This window comes from Callorhinchus milii, unplaced genomic scaffold, assembly GCF_018977255.1.
Source record: "Callorhinchus milii isolate IMCB2004 unplaced genomic scaffold, IMCB_Cmil_1.0 Scaffold5, whole genome shotgun sequence".
NCBI lineage: Eukaryota > Metazoa > Chordata > Chondrichthyes > Chimaeriformes > Callorhinchidae > Callorhinchus > Callorhinchus milii.
In genome coordinates this window covers 38958356-38978665 of record NW_024704746.1, presented here as the reverse complement: position 1 = coordinate 38978665, position 20310 = coordinate 38958356, and the positions used below count along the sequence as shown (strand labels likewise).

The following is a 20310-nucleotide window of genomic DNA, read 5'->3' as shown; positions in this document are numbered from 1 at the left end:
TAATCCAGAATAAAATTTAAGCTCCAACCATTACTGCAAAATAAAGATGTAATAATAGCAACCATAATATTAGCAGTATAAAATAACTCCATCAATCCCTCAGTTGCTAAAGCCACTGCAGAATATGAAACTGAGCTACACAGATGACAGGTCCTACCCCCATGTGTGCTGATTCAACTGGTATGATCTGGAGAGGCGGTTGAGATTCTGCAATTGGTCTCAATGCCTCCCTTCCCAAGATGTGTAAACCAAAAATCCATCCAACACCACCTACCAGGAAGTGCCCACTGTATCAATCAGGTGAAGACCAGCACAAGCATGGGTGTAATGTTCTGGTCAACATACCGACTGACATGACATTATACAACTAATTTACTACTGGTCCCAATGAACTCAAGCACTTTATGCCCCATGCTCATCAGACCCACAAACACAACCCATTAGCTTTCTAATATTACTCCTGTAATGGAGAAACCCAATGTGGTTTAACTGTGAGTCATGAGCCAGCATAGCTGAAGCTCAATCCTGTCCTTATTCATATTGATACAAACCTGGATAGCACGGGACTTGATCAATTACTTTCCACTCTCTTGAACATGGATGCTAAAGCCAATTTAAACACATTCTACTACTGCTTAGTAGATTGGATTTCTGCACTTTCTCTGGCCATTTGACCATCTCAGGAGCTCTTGAACAACCTTGTTCCTTTAAAGCTCCACTTCCTCAAAACTGCCAAAAGCTGCAAGTGAACAATGCTCCCTTTAAATTGCCATGCACCAAATAATGTACATGCATCTCAAGCATGTTCACCCCCTTTAAATATTGCTTCAAGTGCAAAGTTGTGAAGGTTCATTATGATACAATCTGAAGTAATAAACGTGACACAGGATCATTCTCAGATCTGCTGTAGTCTGAATCCTTCTTCTAAATTGTTTTTTTTGCTTAAAAAGCAGCTGTTATTTCCTCAGTGCAATTAGACTTCCTAAATTCACAAGATACTGTTTTATTGTAGAACTTGGATCCCCAACGCAACAGATACGACAATCATGAAAAAGTGAAGATAGAAATCAATGACAGGAACAAACGACATCAAGCAAACGAACAAGCAATTACGTCAGTTTGGCTCAATTGATAGTTGATAGCACTCTCGCCTCTAGGTCAGAAGGTTGTGGGTTCAAGCTACACACCAGCTCATAATCTAGGCTGTCACTCTACTCCACAAGTTAGCTGCCATATTTCCCTACTAAATAGCAAATAAACACCAAAGTAACTGAATGTATGTATATATGCACACTTTTAACACGATACGAAGCCATCAACTGAAAAGTTTTGTTAAAGAAAACAGTTTCCCACCAAAAATTTGCTAAATAAAAATATTATACAATTCATGTTCACTTCCTTGCATTAATTTAACGTTTTACAGAGATGTTTTATATGTTCAGTTCCCTCAAACGTGTCAGATAAAGGTTCTTCTTACATTATTGCAATGCTGTGCATTTTATTGGGGGGGGAAATGTAGGCCTTAATTTCCCAAGTGGTCCACCCAGGCCTCAGAAGTATGGAATCTACACCATTTGTTCCTGGTTTACAAACACCCATTTACTTTCTTTTCACTTCACCTCCAATTTTTTCCCCTTACCACATTCACTTTTTGCTTGGATATCGTTCCAATTTGGCTTATTTATTATGTGCAAGTCTAGACGGTCATCTGTTAGTGAGCTATATGACTAGGTGAAGCATCACAGTTGAGCTTCTCTTATCTTCATCCACCTTTGCAGTAAAGGCTATTCCCTCTTAACTTAAAGGCCTGAAGGAAATTTCGGCTACCCTGCTGTCACTCAAGCTGAGATGACTAAATTAGCAGAGTCTGGGATCGAACCTTGTCTGTATGGCTCAGTTTCAAGCTGTGCAGTGTTTAACCACCTGAGCCATTGGTGAAAGCTCAGAAGCATCTTCAATGGCAATAATTTGCACCAAAAGAACAAAAGAATACATGCAACCAGTATTCTATTGTTGCTGCTTACATCATCCATCGTCTTATATTTGAGGAAGAAAGGATTATATAAAAGTACTGAAATAATAAATCACATTTCTCTTCCCTCAAAAATATATGTTGAATAAAATAGCACAGCATATTCTTTATGATAGGAGCTTGCATGATAGTAGTATTTAAAAGTTGACCACAACCAACAATTACAAGGTAACATAATTAGGATTTGTGGGATAAACCCTTGTCAACAATCCTTTAGATAAAAAGTTGGTCATTCACTTCATGGCTGCTTGTGAAACATTGATGTATGCAGACTGGCTGCTGTATTGACCTAATCATACAGTCCTTACATCTAAAAAAATCTGTTGTGCTCTTTGAAACGTTTCTGATATAAGGTGCTATATCAAATGTAAACATTATTATACTAGTGAAATTCTATACACAATCAACTCCCATTCACAAAAGTTAGTTATATATCTTGAGCTTTGACCTATATTCAGTTTTGGGATACAGTACTCCTAAGGCACAATTTAACAGAGCTTAAACAGGATGCTGTAGTAACTGTGAGGGAGAATAATTTTGTGCACAATCTATTTGTCCGTAATGATGACTGCAATGGTCTGGCTCAAGGCTAGGAAAGTCCAATCCTCCAATGTGTAAGACATTTTGCAAAAAATAACCTCAGTGACTCAAATAAAGGCAAATGTGAGAGATTGGTGAAGAAACCACCGACTCATGTGAAATTTTTATATCTTAAAATGTAGATCAATAACACTGAGCAGAAAGGGTGATTGAGCCACTTAGCCATAAAATTTAAAACACTTACAGGCTACACTGAAGCTGACTGTCTAGATTTGGTTCAGAAATACAGAATTATGGAAGCCATTTGTTTCCATTCATAAATTGATTTTCACCAAACAAACGTAAAATTCATGAATGATATTATAATTAGGAACAAAAACAGATACGCAAAGAATATATATTAATGAGATGTAAAAGCATCTGATAATTAACAAACTAATTTACTTAGAAGAAATCCTAAAACATCAGACAAGAAAAATTGATCATACCCATTTTCTAGGTCTACCTCTAGGCCGCTTCTCTCCAGTAGGCTCAGATTTCTATGGAAAAAAAGCAATATAATTTTCACATGCTGCAATACAATTATAACTTCATTATAGTACAGATTCAACATTTCATTAACTTACTGCCAAAGATCAAACTCAGGTTATATGACAGCAGAACAACCTCTTGGATGAATATTCAAATAACTTTTCATAATTATCCAGATGTCTAAATTGAATATGTTATCATGAACAAAAGTATCAAAAGTATCAATGAAAACTCTTCATTCCAATCAACTTGTTTTGTGATTAAACCAGTTTCGAGTTGACTTTCTATAAGAATCTAACACTCATCAGGCCCCTTTATGCTGTCTCCTTCCCAAAGTATTATTATACAACATTATACAATAAATATTTATTGTCAATAATACAGCACATCAAAGATTAAGCATTTGTTTTTTTAAAAACAAACATCCAACATCCCTACACACATAATATAGCAAAACTCAAAGTCCTGTTTGTCCCCAAATAATAGGGTCAATGAATTAAACGTATAAGAAGTACAACATATTGTGATGAATTTTCCAGTCTGACGTCTCAAACTGGATAACATTCTGCAAGAATCTCAAAACTCTTTTTATAGTTAACAATTAACACATGGATTTGCATGTCATCTGAACTTCAGAGTTATTAAAGTACCTGAAACAAAAAGACAATAGCCTTGGGATCAGAACCAAGAAAGGTGCGTCTCTGTTTTAGGCACAACGGAAATTAAACCTGTACAGTTGAAGCTAATTAACAAGACAAGGGCCATTTAAATAATTTAATGGGTATAAAATGTTCCTCAGACATTCACCCTTTTGTTTAGCAGGATCTTAGATGTAACAATATACAAACCCCGGAAATGGTATCTGCCTTGCAAAATGATAGTCAGACATTAAGATAAAATATGTCAATTGTGTAGGTCACCTGCAGCAATTGAAGGTATGCAGAACAGATAACTGTTGTTGCTAGGAATTATGTAATCATAGCAGTATGAATTTTATGTCAGTCTATTTCTATGATCAGGATTCTTATTCTTCAGAAAAGTTTATCTGAGGTATTAAAGGAACACTGAATAATATCACAGATCCCAAATAACCCAGACATATATCATTCCGATTTGTTTAAAAAAAACTGCAAATTTGCCCTCTTTTAGGTCAATAGCTAGACCATGCCATGTTTAAACAGAGGTTTTTTAACTAAAAAAAGCCACTTTTTATTTTCAATTTAGTTTTTTTTTTAAAAATGTATAGCAACAAGATTGAAAACTTAAAATCTGCAAGCCACCTTAAGCTTTGAATTCCAAGCCCATTCATTATTGGTTAGTCCAGGCTCTCAACCCATTGGTTTCCTTTATATTTTAACTGGTCTCCGATTGCACATAATAATGATGATGTTAAAATGTCTAAAAGCACATCACAACATTTCACTGTAAAGTGTAGTGACTGTATTTGTGGGCAAATAACATTTTAGCAATAAAATTAAAGCAGGGAGGAGGGGACATCTTTCTGAAGGATCAATGTGTTGGGGGATTTAGTCTCTTAAAACTCTGCAATTTTCAGCCCAATTATTTAAGTATTACATATTTAAGTCTTCACTAAAGTATGCATTGTAAACCCTTTGTCAAGGATTGCATTACCAATCTGCTAATAAGTGCAGATTGCTTAAATTTGACTTCAGGGCAAATTCGAGAAACTAACCAGCTATATTTTCTCATTGATTTCAGTTTTAACAATTCATTTTGTTAGACAATACAAACTAGTATCTACGACTTAGCTGATGTATATGTTACATTTTAGTTGAAAAATGTTGAGGGTTTCCAGTGAAGTATTAAGCTAACAAAATCACTTAGCACTCTTTCCAAATCCCTCCACCTCATTCCCTCCCTTTCTGCTTTCAAAACCTAGACCCATCTCTGACTGCACCTTCGGTCACCTCCCCCTAAACCCCTCTCAGCCTTTGTAAAGCACTTTAAGAAGTTCTCTCTTACATGAAAGGCGCTATATAAAAGCCCAAATTAACATTGTTGTTAAAACTACCTCCATAACAACAACAAAATGACATTTGTATAGCACCTTTCACGTCGGGAGGACGTAACTTGCAGTGATACAATCTGATTTAATATAAGCAGGGAAATATCAGAAAGTTTTAAATTCACTATAAATTTTAATTTGTTAGCAAATCTAAGGATTTTTAAAAAAAACTCTAAACAGCTGTGATGATTTTCTTACTTTAATGTGAAGTGTCAACACAAATCCTAACATTTTAAATGCATAAATACACATTTGTTGGGTAATAATTATTGTGGACAATACTTGTGGTGTCATTGCACAGCGCTTTCAGCTCAAACTCTTGGAATCCTAATTGTTTCAATTCTCCATGTTTTTGTTCAAAAATGTTGCCTGGTTATTGTATTTACTTTGGTGCACTATCAACATATGCATTGTAACTGCAGCCAAGCAAGCATTGAACAGAAAATGTGCTCAACTGTCGATGCAAGTAAACCAGGAAAGGCTTACTCAAGGATGTGCATTGTCAGATTTAACATCTATCCTGTTCATGCTGCAAATTCAGTTTGAACACTCCACTCAAGAAACACGACGCTCGTTTCTCACCCAGGTAACATTCACCATTAAGGTTTTGCGAGCACAAAGTACTGTATTAACTCAATAAAGTCAGAAAATAGTAGTCCTCGATTCCAATGTGGTATGAAAACTAAAATAGAGGAATACTGTATTTCCTCAGGTATGTCTGGTCTTTTCTCGACAGACACGTGCATATGAAGCAGGCGTTCCTAATGTGAATGAAACTTTGCATAATTGATGGGTGCAGCACTCTTAAACTGTTTTTTTNAAGAGTCGCAAATATGAAAAGTCTCTCCCCTTTCAAGATCAGCTTGTACCACAACAACCGAAAACGATCTTGCTAATGGGAGGGTAGTCATGGAACCTGTCTGCTTTAAACTTGGATTTTACTCTTGGATCCTACAGAAAATGATTCCAACACCACAAATTATTAAAATGGTGCAAATCCTCTGGCAAATCGGAGTGAATGATGGGACCCATTAGTAAACTGGATCCTTGTGAATGAATGTGCCTAGGCTAGTGCTCACAAAGCTTACCAAGTTAATCTCACCTTTTGAGCTGCTTTGGAGGGACCCTTGTTTTTGCTTCCTTTTGGTCTTCCCCTAGGTCGTTTAGGCGTAGGTGGTCCGGTCGGTTCCTACGATTTAACACGGAACAGTGACCAGTTACACACACACACATAAGGCAGGACTTCAGTCTTGCAAAACCACATCAACCCAATCTACAAAGTCTTTATCGGATGCCATCCTGCACTCAGTGGGATTTTTGCTTCCAGTTGAAAGTAATGCAAGAACTTTTCACTAGTTTGTGAAGAGTTGTACTGATCTTACCTCAGTGCTCGACCCTTTAAATCAATGCAGCCGATAGGAATACTCACTTGTTTAGGCAAAAGAAAGAATGAAGCGGAGTTTCTCATGGTTTTTTTTGAAAAAAGAAATTAAAAGATAAGGTCGTTTTGGTGTTCCAACCAAACCAACTGCTAAGTAAAATTGGGATAAATTACTCTTCAAATTTAGCTTGAGGAAAAAAAANGTCAAACTCATGGTACTTTTTAAAACCATACTTTAATACATTTACAGCAACATAATGTTAAGCCACGGTATGGACGAACCTTTGTGGCTTTGACAAGCGAATATTTGAAAACCCTAAATATATATACACACATATATATATATATATAGTCTTAGAAATGCCAACAGAACGAACGGCCGATCAATCCATTCAATCAACACAAGGACCTCGGGCTTTCGATTAAGTTAATTCAATGAAAGGACAGCATTCACTTCAAAGCGTCGAGCGTTGCTATAGAAAGAAGGCTCGGATCCCAAAAATATCTACACCGTGAATCATTTATTTTCCACCAGATTCCCTGAACATTTTAAATCACACGTCAAAATTGGCTTCAGTTAAGCTCTCGCTCTCGGATGGGGGGGTTACTTCACACACACACACACACACACACAGAGAGAGGGAGACAGACACACACACACACACAAAAAAACTCCCACCAAAACGTTCAATAAAAACAACAAAAAAAGTGTGTTTCAAGGCATCGATTATTTATTAAATAAGGACTCAATCCCTCAAGAAACTTTCAGGCTCAGTGTGTGTACACACACACACACACACACACAGTATTAAATAAACGACTCCTCGCAGGACGTCCTTACTTTACGATCGTTTACAATCTTAAACCGATCATTAACTGAAATTGGAAAATAAATATGTAGTGGATGGATTTAATCAATTCGGATTAGCGGCGAAGCATTGCCTTTGACGACAAACCGGCAATTACTTACTTACGCGCAGTTAACTGTACAAAGTGCTCGTTGGCTGTGTGTTTTTTTTAATATATGTGTGTATATATATATATAAAAAAACACCCCAACAAGACACGAAACAACTAACTTCACCTCCAAAACACCGGCACCGCACAAAAAGGGGTCGCGAAACGAAATAAAATCAGTGGCGGAATAAAGAAAAGGTCCATCGCTACGGTCCTGAAATTGTCCTTTATTTTTTTTTCCCCCTCTCTCTCTCTCTCTCTGCGCCCTCACCCTCACCCTCACCAGCAACACCCCCCCACCCCCCCCCACCGCCCCACACCCCGACATAAAAAGGTAAAGAAAGACTTTTCTAACGCTTTGCAGCGGTGAAACGCCGCGGCAACATCTGGAGGACACGGGACACATTGAGAGAACTTTGAATGAAAAGCTGAGGAGAAACTTTGCAGTAGAGCCACGTCGAGAGCGAGTCCCACAAGACAAATTAGGCGGGATTTTCGGATGAGCTTTTTTTTTAAATGGACGAAACTGGGAGACCAGAAACAACCCAACAGCGGCTTTATATATATATATTTTTTTAAAAAAACAGGGGGTGGAGGGTGGGGGAGAGGAGGATGGAGGGGGGTTACAGGCTATTTATTTCAAAGGCGTGAAATGTACCATAGCTCCGTTTTCTTTGTTTTTTTTAAAAAAAAGAGAGAAAAAAAAATCACATTATTGTTATTGTCGTCGTCGTTGCGGCTCTCTTTCCCGATCGTTCCTTTTCACGTCGTTCGCTTCCCCCCGAAGTGTGTGGAGAGTCCGGGGGGGGTGGGGGGTGGTGGTGGGGGGGGGGGGGGGGTGTTAAAAAAAAAAGCATCATTGGCAGTCACGCAGAGGTCACAGACTTTCCTAAACTACCTTGAAAACGATCCCACTCGAAGCTCTCGTCGCCTCATCCCTTCTTCCCAGAAAAAAACGCTTTGCTTTTTTGAAAAAAAAAGACAAAAAAAAAAAGAGACGGAGCATCTTATTCTACACCCAGAAAGAGCACAGGGTGACCTTTTTTTTTTGCACACTACACATCACCCCGATCGCACCAAGTGATCTAATCCTGTGTGTGTGTGTGTATATATATATATATATATATTTTTTTTTGGGGGGGGTTTCAGATCAATTCCATTGAAAAGCAGACCTTAAAAGACAATACTGACTTGCGGCTGTTTCCTGGGTCTTCCCCGACCTCTCTTCGGCGGTGTCTCTGCAGGTTGTTCCGGGACAGACGAGGACTGACCCGATCCTTCACCTCTAGTACTCATTGTGGCTTCTGGCACTCTCTGGCTCTTTCCAGCAGGTTAACAAGCAAAAAAACACCGGACGTCCTGGTGTTGAATAGATGAGAGGGGGAACGAAGGGGGGAAAAGAAACGGGGAGAGGGAGAGAGGTGGGGAGAGGGCGGGAGGGGGGGGGGGGATTGGGATTGCAAGTTGCTATGGAAGATGCACAAGATCTGCGGAGTGGGTACCACGGTATTTCTTTTTTTTTGGGGGGGGGGGGAGGAAGGGGAGGGATGGGGGAATGGGGGAGGTGGGAGGGGGCGGGGGCGAAGAATGCTCCCCTTTTACAGTTGCAATTAATGGGAATTAGATGTGATCAGAGCCTGTTATAACCCACTGGGGCAGCACACATTGAAATCGTGACACTGCAGTTTCCTGCCAAGTTTAACAAAAAGCAATAACGTGCACACACTGTACTCTGTGCACCGTAAGCTAATAAAAAAGGGAGAAATGGAAAAGAGCATAACAGCTATAAGGGGAGTTAGAGGGGGGGGTGGGGTGTGTGTGTGTGTGTGGGGGGGGGGGGGGGTGGGGGTGAAGAAAGAGCCACTGGGGCTTATAATTCGTGTCCAGCCCACGGAATGGGAATGGGTAAGAGCACCTTTACCCGTGGGTGGAAGAGGGGAGGGAGAAAGAGATGGGGGAGGGAGGGAGGGAGGGAAGGAAGGAAGGAGGGGGTTGAGAAAAAAAAGAGGGGGAAGAGAAAGAGAGAGAGGGAGAGAGAGAGAGAGAGAGAGAGGAGGGGGGGGGGGGGGGGGGGGAGAGAAAGAGGCAGGACGAAAAAAAAATAGCGATCAACCTGGACGAGAGCCAGATAAAACATTAGGAATTCACCAACACTGGAGAGAGCGAGTCCACAGTCAGGGAATCTCACGTGTCCCGGACTCGGGCACTGTGTAACAAAGTCACTTGTGAATGGCTGAATTCCAGCAGGTTATTTAAATACACACCAGTCGGATCAGCAGAGAGCATTGCGGAGAGAGAAAGAGGAGAGAGAGAGAGAGTGCGTGTTGTGTGTGTGTGTGTGTGTGTTTACAAAGATGTACGTTCTCCGATCACTCAATTAGAAGTATATCTAATATATGCATTGTGTGAAGGAAGAAAAAGAAAACCCGCACCGAACTCTTTCCCCCACTCCTGTCTCTTCTCTCCCCACTCAAATCTGGCGGCTGGTTTTGGATGCGCGCTCCCAAGTGGAGGTACGGTGTTAGTTAGGGTTGCGCTGTGCAGCTTGTGACTGCCCTGCAAGAGGCACTGGGGCAGAGCCCTAACACACACACACACACACACATACACTCTTTTTCTCCCCCCTTCAACCCAACCCCAACATTTCAATCCAACCAGAATCTATCGGGTGAATAAAATCGGCAGAATATGCATTGACCTTTAACGATTGCTGCGAGCGGTAACTTGTGGTGAGCGCCCCATCCAACGCGCGCACTCTCCTCTTTTTTTTTGAATGGAACTAATCGCGCGCGTGTGTGTGTGTGTGTGTGTGTGTGTGCGCGGAGCTGCAGCATTTGCTCGGCGGTGCACCTTAAATCAGTTTTGAGTGGGTTTATTTTAAGCTGCCATTGAAAGTTCTTTAATGCATTGAACACACAAACACACACACACATACACACACACACACATACACACACACGAGGTTCTCTACCCCGCGATTGCGTGTGCGCATATTAATGTATGTTCGCATATGTGCACACGAGAAGAACCTCTCTTTCTGGGTTCGGTGCGCTGTGTGCATTTATAAGCTGCATGTGCTTTGTCGACCTCCAACAGCCAAGCCCGACTTTGATCTCCGCCGCTCAACGACATGAAGTGAGATCAATTACAGAAGAACAACAGTGACAAAGGATTTGCTGCTTTACGTACAGGCAGTTTCCCACGATCGCCGAGTCAGTCCAGAACAAGGAATTTGGATTTCAGTCTTATAGACACAATAGGGGGAAAGTTATTTGGGGAGTCGGGAGAGAGGAACGTGCATTTCTGTGCCCCATCTGGGAGAGGGGGGGGAACAAGATTACAGTACGGTTAACTTTATCGGTAATAGTTTGCAATAAAAAACAACAAGGCAGGGTATCGTATCTGAATCGCTCGGGGGTGGGGGGGAGGGAGGGAGGGAGGGAGAATCGTGGTGCGTTTCTGCGAACGACTGTGAATGTGATGAGCGAGCGTTTGAAGTTTGCTGCGAGAAGTTTTATATTAAATGCCTTCCACCGGCTTGGCTTCAACTCCCCCCACCCACCCACCACATCCCCCCCAAAAAAGTAACGCGGTTAATTTGTCATTCGCATCTACTTCATTCACAAAAAAAAATCCCCAGCCCGGGGACCCCCAAGAAGCCGGTGGGGAGAGTTTGCCCGCCTGCTGGCTCTGCGACTCCACCCCCTGTAGACTGCACGGCGTCAGCGCCTGAAACGAATGAAATGATCATCCTAAAGACCTAATCAATAGCCATTGCCATAAATTACTGCAGGAAGTGCTAAAAAACACAAGTTCTTAAAGAAGACCGATTACACCTCTGGTATGCATCGTTAGCAAAACTGCAATCGAGTAACGTACACTCCCCCCCCCCCCCCACACACACACACACTCTCTCTCTCTCTCTCTCTCTCCCACACATACAGGAGAAAAATTATCGCCTGCAATGCTGTTCGTAGGATTGCATTTAAATGCAAAAAGACCTTTAAACATTTCGTTGGTGCAGAGTTCCCGGGTTTATCTTTCATCTGCTCGGGCCTCTCTTTTGCACACCTTACAATTTAAAGTACGTGTGGGTTTTTTTTCGCCCCCCCCCCCCCCAATAAAAAAAACCGTGTCCCGATTCTTTATTTGCAAACAACGTCGATGTCGAACTTATTTAAATTCTATATTGCAATAATCTGTCTCCTGAGGGTCCCGGGTCCGAATGAGTCGTAGTCGATTAATTATAATATGAATGTTTGAAATTGACATGTGTTTTTTTTAGGGTGGGGAGGGGGTGGGGGGGGGGGGGGGTGGGTCGAGGGAAGGCTAACCACAGCTTTAAGCCATTTACTCCGGCGTGTTAACAAGCGTGATCGCTGCTGGTTCTATTTATGACAGCGATGGTGGATTGTGCTGTCACATTAAATATGTTTATTTCCTGTCTTTTGACTCTGTAGGACCGCTGAGGAAATGTCAGCAAACAGCTATGAAACAGGGGAAAGGATCGTTTGGGAGGCATGGTGTGCCACACGCATAGACACCGAAAGGTGGGGGCCAGTACAGGGGAATGCGATCCCCCCCCCAACAAAAAAATATTTCGTCTTTTTGCTTATCATTTACGAAAACGACTCGAGCATTATCTGTTAAAGATCCAACTGGTACTGCCACGATTTGGTTTTAATCTCTCTTGCAGATATCCAGCACCCGTCGTTTCACACACACACACACACACACACACACACAGAGCTGCCAAAAAAAAACTCCCAAGTCATTTGTTTTTTTTCTCAATCAAGTCTCATTCATTCACAAATTCTCTGCGTCTCAGCTGGTAATGGGAGCTTCCACGTCTTCAAAGCACTCTGGTGACCTGGAACACGTTTCACCCAATGGAAGAAACAACAAAAAAAAGACACAGTTTAGCTCCTCGCATTTACTATTATTTCCCCCTCCACCCCCCCTACCCACCCCCCACCCATTTGAAATGTAAACACAAGCACGATCCGAGCCAGGGTGCAGGTTTGCAGATGCAATATTTCGGGGGCTTATACATACATATATATTTTTTTATTTTTTTAAAAAAAAATAAAGGTTCGAAGTGTGAATGTTCCTGTGCGGGAGATCGGTGATCTGCAACGCTTTTCTTGGGGTTTCCCCCCCTGAAAACAAACCCGATCCAGAAGCGAACCGAGCAATGAACAAAAGAAACTTCCAGCCCACACCACGTTGATTTACACGAACCACAATGGGAGCCATCAATAAACACCAACCAAGGGGTAAGGGAGGAGGAAATGTGCTAAATAAAACCGCCGCACAGATAGAACTGCTAACCCTGACCTTTTTTTTTGTATGCACAGTCAATCAACTTGTTTGTCTGTAAACAAACCTTTGCTGAATGCTATCCCCCCCCCACCACCCCACACACACACACCCTTTTGCACAAACCTAGAGTCTCAGCCACTGCAACATCCCCAGGTTGTTGCACATACCGATTCATTTATACGCGTTCCAATATTTTTTCTCTCTCATGAACACTTTCGTTTGATCAGATGAACCCCGCCTCCCAGGCTTATCGCATCCCGTGTTTAGTTTAAGCCCTTCATCTTATCGTCTTGAAATCGCAGCTGCATCCTTTTCCAACACGATGACAGCGTTGGCAAATTTCACCTTTCGCTGGTTGGCCGATTCATACAAAATAGGTGTGAAATTAACAGCAATGTCAGTTTCAGAAGGTAGACTACGTTTTTTTTGGGGGGGAGGGAGGAGAAAGTGGATTTCAACTCTGGTACCTTTCACTGTTGTATATTTTTACAGTTAGATTTCCCAACTACAATTGCCATTTATATATCGCCCTCCACGTAAAAGAATGTCTCAAAGAGTTTGGGCATTTCCCTACCTAAGGGAAGCGTTGTAACAGTGGGTTCCAAACATAGCTCTTTTGCAGAACTGTAAACATGTTAAATCCATCAAAACATAAATACACCATTCCCTTCAATATGCCCCGGTTTCCTTTACAAAGGGGGGGGGGGGAGAAAAAAAAGGTTCCACGTGGTATGTTTTTAAAATCATAATGTATTACTACAAAGAAATGTTTCAGGGCCCCAGGAGAGAACGCACTAGACTAAAACCTTAGTATGTCTAATAATGCTCTTGCTGTTTTCAGAGTTTCAGGTTCTCAAACATCTATTCGGGGCTTTGTAGAGTGGGAGGAAAAAAGACCTCAGCAGCAAGAGCTTTTAGAGGTGTAATTTGTGACTTCGAAATTGACTTGAAAAATACACCAGAAAGGAATTGTTCACCTTTCATACTGCCAAAGATGCCTGTAATTAGGCATGCACCAACGTAAATTTGTAGCTTACTCTGAAAAGTGGAAATTGCATTTATATTTAATTTTGCCTGCAGGTAAAGCTTATTTTGTTTGCACACGTGTCATCTTGCACTGCAACTGTTGCCCTTTATAATTAACCATAGTAGTAGGGTCAGTTGTATTTAAGTGAATATTTATGTAAAGTGAGTAGAAATTGAGGGAAGCTATTTTCTGTCCCAAGCCTGTTTTTTTAAACAAAAATGTTAAAAGGAATTTGTTTATTTCAAACAGTGTTTGTATTATTAAACCATCCTCTGCGAACGTTTGGAATCTAAGAAAAGCAACATTAAAGATGACTACAAAGAACAATTTCTGTTTTTGTAAATATGAATTCCACTTAAATGCACAACAGTTACATTTCGACAATCAATGCTGCCTTTCCATGTGGACTTCTGTTAAGTAAATAAAGACAAACAGAGTGCTGGTCAATTTCACAGCCGGATTATTTAACGCCTTATTTACTTTACTGTTGTGAATTTGCGTTTGATGGCCACTTGAATATACAGTAATTTGCAATAAAATTACTCGTGTGACTGACAAACTTATTGTGTTCTGTTTCACTTTGGAATGTAAACCCGTTTATGTGGATGGAGTCTGATGCCACAGTTTTAATGATTTGAACTGCTGTAGTCAGAAATGAATGGAGGAGATGGGGGTGGGTGGGGGGTGGAGTGGAGTGGGGGGTCGGGGGGGGGTGGCTGAAGTGAACTGTCTAGAATCCCCAAGTCATGCTCTGCCTTGAGGAGGAAAAACAATTCTTGTATTGAGCTGGTAATTTGATACCACACAGTGCATGAACTGAATCAGGGCAGAGGTGAGTGTAAACCCAGCAGGTCATTTCAGTTCTGGTCAACTTGAATGTGATTGTCTAGTGTAAATGAGGGTATAAATATATATAACCCATGAGTGACAAATAACATAAAATTGCAACTCTAATAGTTAAGCTTACTCTACAGCACTTACACCACTGCTGGATGCTCTTACAGACTTAATATTGAGTCTGCAGGCACAATGTGAGGATACTCATTTACCACACTGATATGCTTTATTTGCTGTAGGCATGTGGAAGCCATCAAAGCTTTATCTTATGCCAGATCAGGTCTGTGATTAGGATACCACAACTTCTGTATCAAACAGTGCTAAGAAACACATTTACACAACTAATTCACTACTAGGTCAATTTCCACATTCACACTAGTTTGAACTCATTGGTATAAATAGATTAAGGTCCTGTAGGAAAGAGACGAACATAGTTTAATCTTGGCTACAAGATTGAACTACAGAGTGAGCCCGATAAACCAAATGCCTCTTTCTTGTTCTTTCTTTACAACAATAATCCTTGCAATAACCTCACTCCCTTCCCCTTGTTCCACTTCCCCTGCACTTCACCCCCTCCTGTTCCATCTTCTCGGACTTCTCCTCCCTGCTCTCCTCACTCAACCTCTCCCTCCACATCAACTCCACCACTCACAGTCACGGCCACCCACTCGATTTGGTGATCACCCGGGGCCTCAGTGTCTCGGATGTCACCATTACCGACAAGGCCGTCTCCGATCACCGCTTCATCTTCTTCACCACCTCCACACCCCTCCCCACCTCCACCAGACCCACCACCATCTTCTACCGCCCCCGGAAGTAGTTACCCCACAATCACTAACCGCTGCCTTGGAGTCCTCTGAACTCCTCTCCCTCTGGCTTTCAACCCTCACTGACCCCTCTTCTGCTCTCACCCTCTTCCACAACACCCTCTCCTCCACACTCGACACTCTTGCCCCATCACCTCCCATACTGTCTTCTACTCTCGCTCCTCCCCCTGGTTCACCACCCACCTCCGCTCACTGAAGAGCCAGGTGCGGGCTGCTGAACGCACCTGCCTCAAATCTGGCTTAACGGTCCACCGACAAATCTGGCTGGACCTCCTCAAAATCTATTGCTGCACTCTAGCCTTGGCCAAGTCGTCCTTCTACTCCAGGATAATCCAAGAGGCGAAGAACAACCCCAGGCTTCTGTTCTCTACCACATCCCGACTCCTCCGTCCCCCCCGCCACCCCGCGCAGGTCATCTCCTCCAACCTTCACTGCGAGGAGATGCTGGATTTCCTTGAATCCAAAATATAATAATAATAATCCTTGCATTTGGTATAGTGCTTTTCACGTCGGGAGGACGTCCCAAAGCGCTTCACAGAACACACTGTAAAGTGAATTGACTGTATATCTGTGGGCGAACGTGGCAGCCAATTGCGCACAGCAATGTCCCACAAACAGTTGTAGATTGAAAATGACCAATTTATTATTGTTTTTGGTTTTTGGAGAGATTATTATTAGGCGTGTGGAGTAAGGAAACGTGCCCAAGGTTTCGCCCTGCCTGGAATTGAACTCAGGTCTCTCACTTGCAAAGCGAGTGCTCTAACCACTGAGCTACAGGACTCCAAGGGAATCAAGGGAATCCGCTCCGCAGTCACTCCCCCTCCAACTTCCACCCACCCCTCACCCCTTCCCTCCCACACTCTGACTCCTACCCATCCTCCCCTACACACCTTCGAACCCGTTTCCTCACCCTCTGTCACCAAACTCATTCTGTCCCTGAAACCCACCACCTGCTCCCTTGACCCCATCCCCACTCCACTCCTTATCTCTCAGCTCCACCTCCTTGCCCCACATATCACAGATCATCAACCTGTCCCTCTCCTCTGGCTCTGTTCCCATTCCCCTAAAAACTGCCACCATCACTCCCACTTTGAAAAAATCCTCCCTTGATGCGTCGCAGCTATCAAGCTATCAGCCCATCTCCAACCTTCCCTTCCTGTCCAAGGTCCTAGAAAGAGTTGTCGCCTCCCAGCTGCGCTCTTTCCTCTCCACCCATGCATTATTCGAACCCCTTCAGTCGTGTTTCCGTGCTGCCCATAGCACAGAAACCGCCCTGCTCAAGGTCACCAATGACATCTTGACCATCTGTGACCAGGGCTCCCTCTGGCTCCTCGTCCTCCTCGACCTATCGGCAGCATTCAATACGGTTGACCACGCTATCCTCCTCCACCACCGCTTGTCCTCCCATCTCAACCTTCAAGGCCCTGTCCTTGAATGGTTTAGGTCGTACCTCTCCCACCGTCTTCATTTTGTTTCCACAAACAGCTTTTCCTCCAGCCCCCGCACTGTCTCGTGTGGTGTCCCTCAGGGCTCTGTCCTCGGTCCCCTCCTCTTTACCCTCTATACGCTCCCCCTTGGTGACATCATCTGCAGACATGGGGTTAACTTCCACATGTATGCGGATGACACCCTACTCTACCTTTCCTCCTCTACCCTCAACTCCACGACCACCGATGTCCTGACAGCCTGCCTGTCTGACATCGAGTCCTGGACGAGAGACAACTTTCTTCAGCTCAACGTGCGCAAAACAGGCCCTCCTGATTGGCTCGCGTCAGTGCCTCTGCACCTCAGGCGCTGACAGCATCAGCATCCAAGGCTGCACTCTCCACCTCTCAAAGCCAGTCAGGAACCTCGACGTTCTGTTCAACCCTGAGCTGTCCTTTCTTCCTCATATCCGCGCCACAACTGGCACCGCCTTCCATCACCTCCGAAACATCGCCAGACTACGGCACTACCTCACCCCTCACGCTGCTGAAACTCTGGTCCACGCCTTTATCACCTCAAGGCTGGACTATGGGAACTCTCTCTTCGTCGGCCTTCCCGGCACCTCCCTCCACAAGCTGCAGGTCATTCAGAACTCTGCAGCTTGTGTACTGTCCCACACCAGGCTTCGCGACCACATCACTCCCACCCTCGCTCGCCTCCACTGGCTCCCCATCCCCCAGAGGATCGATGGAACTCCATCGATCCTCTGGGGATCTGTGCCTTCGCCTTGCTTCCTCCCTTTCCTCCTTCAAAGCCGGTCTCAACACTTTTCTCTTCAACCGTGCCTTCAGCTCCCCTCTCGACTCTCTAGCCCCTCCTCGCTCCCTCCCTTCCCTCCCCTCACCCTGACCATTTCCCCCGTGCTCGGGTCCTGACCCAACTGTCCAACGCCTTGGGACGTCCTCCCGACGTGAAAGACGCTCTATAAATAAAATCTTTTTGTTGTTGTCGTTGTTGTTGAAGGCCGTCTCAAAATATACTTCTTTGACTGTGCTTTCGGTCATCTTCCTCCCCATTCCCTTCAGCTCCCACCTTCAGCTTGGGTGCTCAGTCAACATTGTCAAGCACTTTGAGACATTCTCCTGACATAAAAGGTGATGAATTAATGTAAATGGTATTGCATTGTATTTGCTAAAGCACCTTACCACATTGTCAAATGTCTCAAAACACTTCACAGGATTTAATGTAAAATGTAGTGATTGTGTATTTATAAACATACATGCCAGACAATTTGCACAGACAATGTCTCATGGATGGCTATGACGCAAATGTCCAATTCTATCTGTGGGATAGTTGGCCAGGTAACCAGAAGAAACTCTTTTTTCTCAAACAATGCCAATGGGTATTAATCACATGAACAGGAAGACAAGACCTCAGTTTAATATTTCATTTGAAGGATGGCATCTCTGACAATGCAGCACACCCCATCATTGTACTGGAGTATCAATCTAGACTACAAGCTCAAACTCATGCATGGTGCTTGAATCCGTAACCGCGAGTTGGAGTCCAATTGTTTATTCCAGTCTTACACCTACTCTGTGCTATAATGGACCTAAATAGTTAGAACATGCAAAATATGCTTCCTTAAAGATTCCTCTGGGTCATTCATTTTCACTTCCTTTTTAAATGCTTTTAAACCAATGTACTGGATGTTGTTTTAAAAAGCAAATGAGAATCCAAGAATTTTGCATTATCTGCAATATCTGGTCTAATATCACTCTGGCTTCAAGCCAGCCTTTGTATATCTTCAGCCAATGTTGAACCATCGCTCAATGACAAGGGATGTGTGCCCAAGCTGTGGACAGGAAGATGGTGGCAAAGCTCTCACACATTTCATGCTGAGATGCGTTGCCCACCTGGAACCTCGCAGAGAAATCCTTGTACCTACCACCCACCTAGTGACGGTTCAAACCCACGTTTGTCAGATGTCAAAAAACCAACTGGCGATTATACTCCAAGGCAGGAAGGTAAGCGGTGTCTCCTTGGAGCTTACTTGTCTCCAAGGTAAATGCCTGGCAACAGAATGTCGGAATTGAGCCAGCCTTCTGTGGCGGTCTCTGTAGTCTGGTTCTCGAGCCAGACGGGTCCGCAGTATTCTATTCTAATGGGGGGTGGAGGAGGGGGGTCGGTGGGGGTGGCGTGAGGCTGTCCTTGAGGTCAGTTAATGCTGCATTTCCACCACCAACAACTATCAGAGGATGGGGTTTCCTGAAGCTTGGGGGCTTCCAAATATTGGTATGTTAATAGCCTCTGGGTACAGTGCCACCCAGTGGTAGGAGGAGCATCCCTCCTGGCCACTCTCGGAGACCTTGCTTGAGAGGGATGAAGGGGTTGGTTGAGGGCAGGCATGAGTGGCTCTCTGCTGTTTGGCACCAAAACAAGTTTAGCTGAGGAGTAGGTACTGACCTGTGCCCTTCCACCATTAGTCTGTTACATGCATTGGTTTGGTTATTAGTTATTAGTTATTAGTTGTGAAATAAATATCAGATTGGCCTGAATGGCCTGTTTCGCTGCTGTGGCATTCTATGTTATTATTACTCCAACAACACCGTGTTACTCAACAATACTGTGTGATTTAGAAAGGCTGAACTTTGTGCTGCATAGGTAAGGGATTACTGTATTCATCCTATCAACAATGAAAAGATCTTAAAGAAATCTTACTTAGCCCTTCACTGTTTGATGTATTCGATGAGTCAGATATTAGCTGCTAGACTTTGTCTGATAGCCCATAGCCCATTGGACTAATGTTCACAGTTTATCCTGGCAACTGGTGGAAACCTGTGGACCCTTCAGTTTCCTAGTAACTTTCCGCAACTGATAGAGTGTTGAGGATATCCTGAATGGTTAATGTGGATAAAAGTTGTCTGGAGGTGATGATTAAGTGGAGACTCAATATCAGTTCAGCACCAGCAAAATTAATGTTCAGTGACTTAACACACTTTGTAGAAATGCTGAAAATAATTACAAATGATCTTTTGTTTATAATTATAAAATACATACTTAAAAACATTCGTGGATTGGAAAAAAGTGTTTTATGGTAAGAAAAGTTATTTAAATAATCAAAAATTGCGTGTTTAGTCTTGCACCCAGTTATCCAATACAGTAAGGTTAGGTCACACTTCTCCCAAAAGAAAAATAATATATTACTGAGGGAGCACAGAATTGTTAGAAGTGCCATTCTTTGGATGGGTCATCTGTCTGTTTAGATGGACACCACAGATCCCATGATACTATTTCAAAAGAGAAATGTTTCTCCCAATGTCCTATCCATCAATCGTTCAAATTCATTTGTAATTCACTACATGACTTTTAGTGGATCCTTGCTAGCAAAAATGGCTCCTGCAT

At 42.9% G+C, this 20310-nt stretch overlaps 2 protein-coding genes across 3 annotated transcripts in view; one reads left to right on the top strand and one right to left on the bottom strand.

Annotated features, from left to right (window-relative positions):
• The window catches only part of LOC103186108 (small integral membrane protein 29-like), a 108078-nt gene extending 106919 nt beyond the window's left edge, over window positions 1-1159 (top strand). The window contains exon 5 of one of the 2 annotated variants that reach the window (XM_007904953.2): window positions 1013-1159. In XM_007904953.2, coding sequence (XP_007903144.1) covers window positions 1013-1050 — 38 coding nt within the window. In that variant the 3' untranslated portion in view covers window positions 1051-1159. The remainder of the gene's footprint in view (window positions 1-1012) is intronic. The other variant, XM_007904952.2, reaches the window with a different exon arrangement.
• hmga2 (high mobility group AT-hook 2) overlaps window positions 1-8851 on the bottom strand; it is a 64521-nt gene extending 55670 nt beyond the window's left edge. Inside the window, exons 1-3 of the mRNA XM_042335839.1 lie at window positions 8659-8851; window positions 6232-6318; window positions 3061-3111 (exon numbers count right to left, since the gene is read on the bottom strand). Coding sequence (XP_042191773.1) covers window positions 3061-3111; window positions 6232-6318; window positions 8659-8763 — 243 coding nt within the window. The 5' untranslated portion in view covers window positions 8764-8851. The remainder of the gene's footprint in view (window positions 1-3060; window positions 3112-6231; window positions 6319-8658) is intronic.
• Between the last annotated feature and the right edge of the window lie 11459 nt (window positions 8852-20310).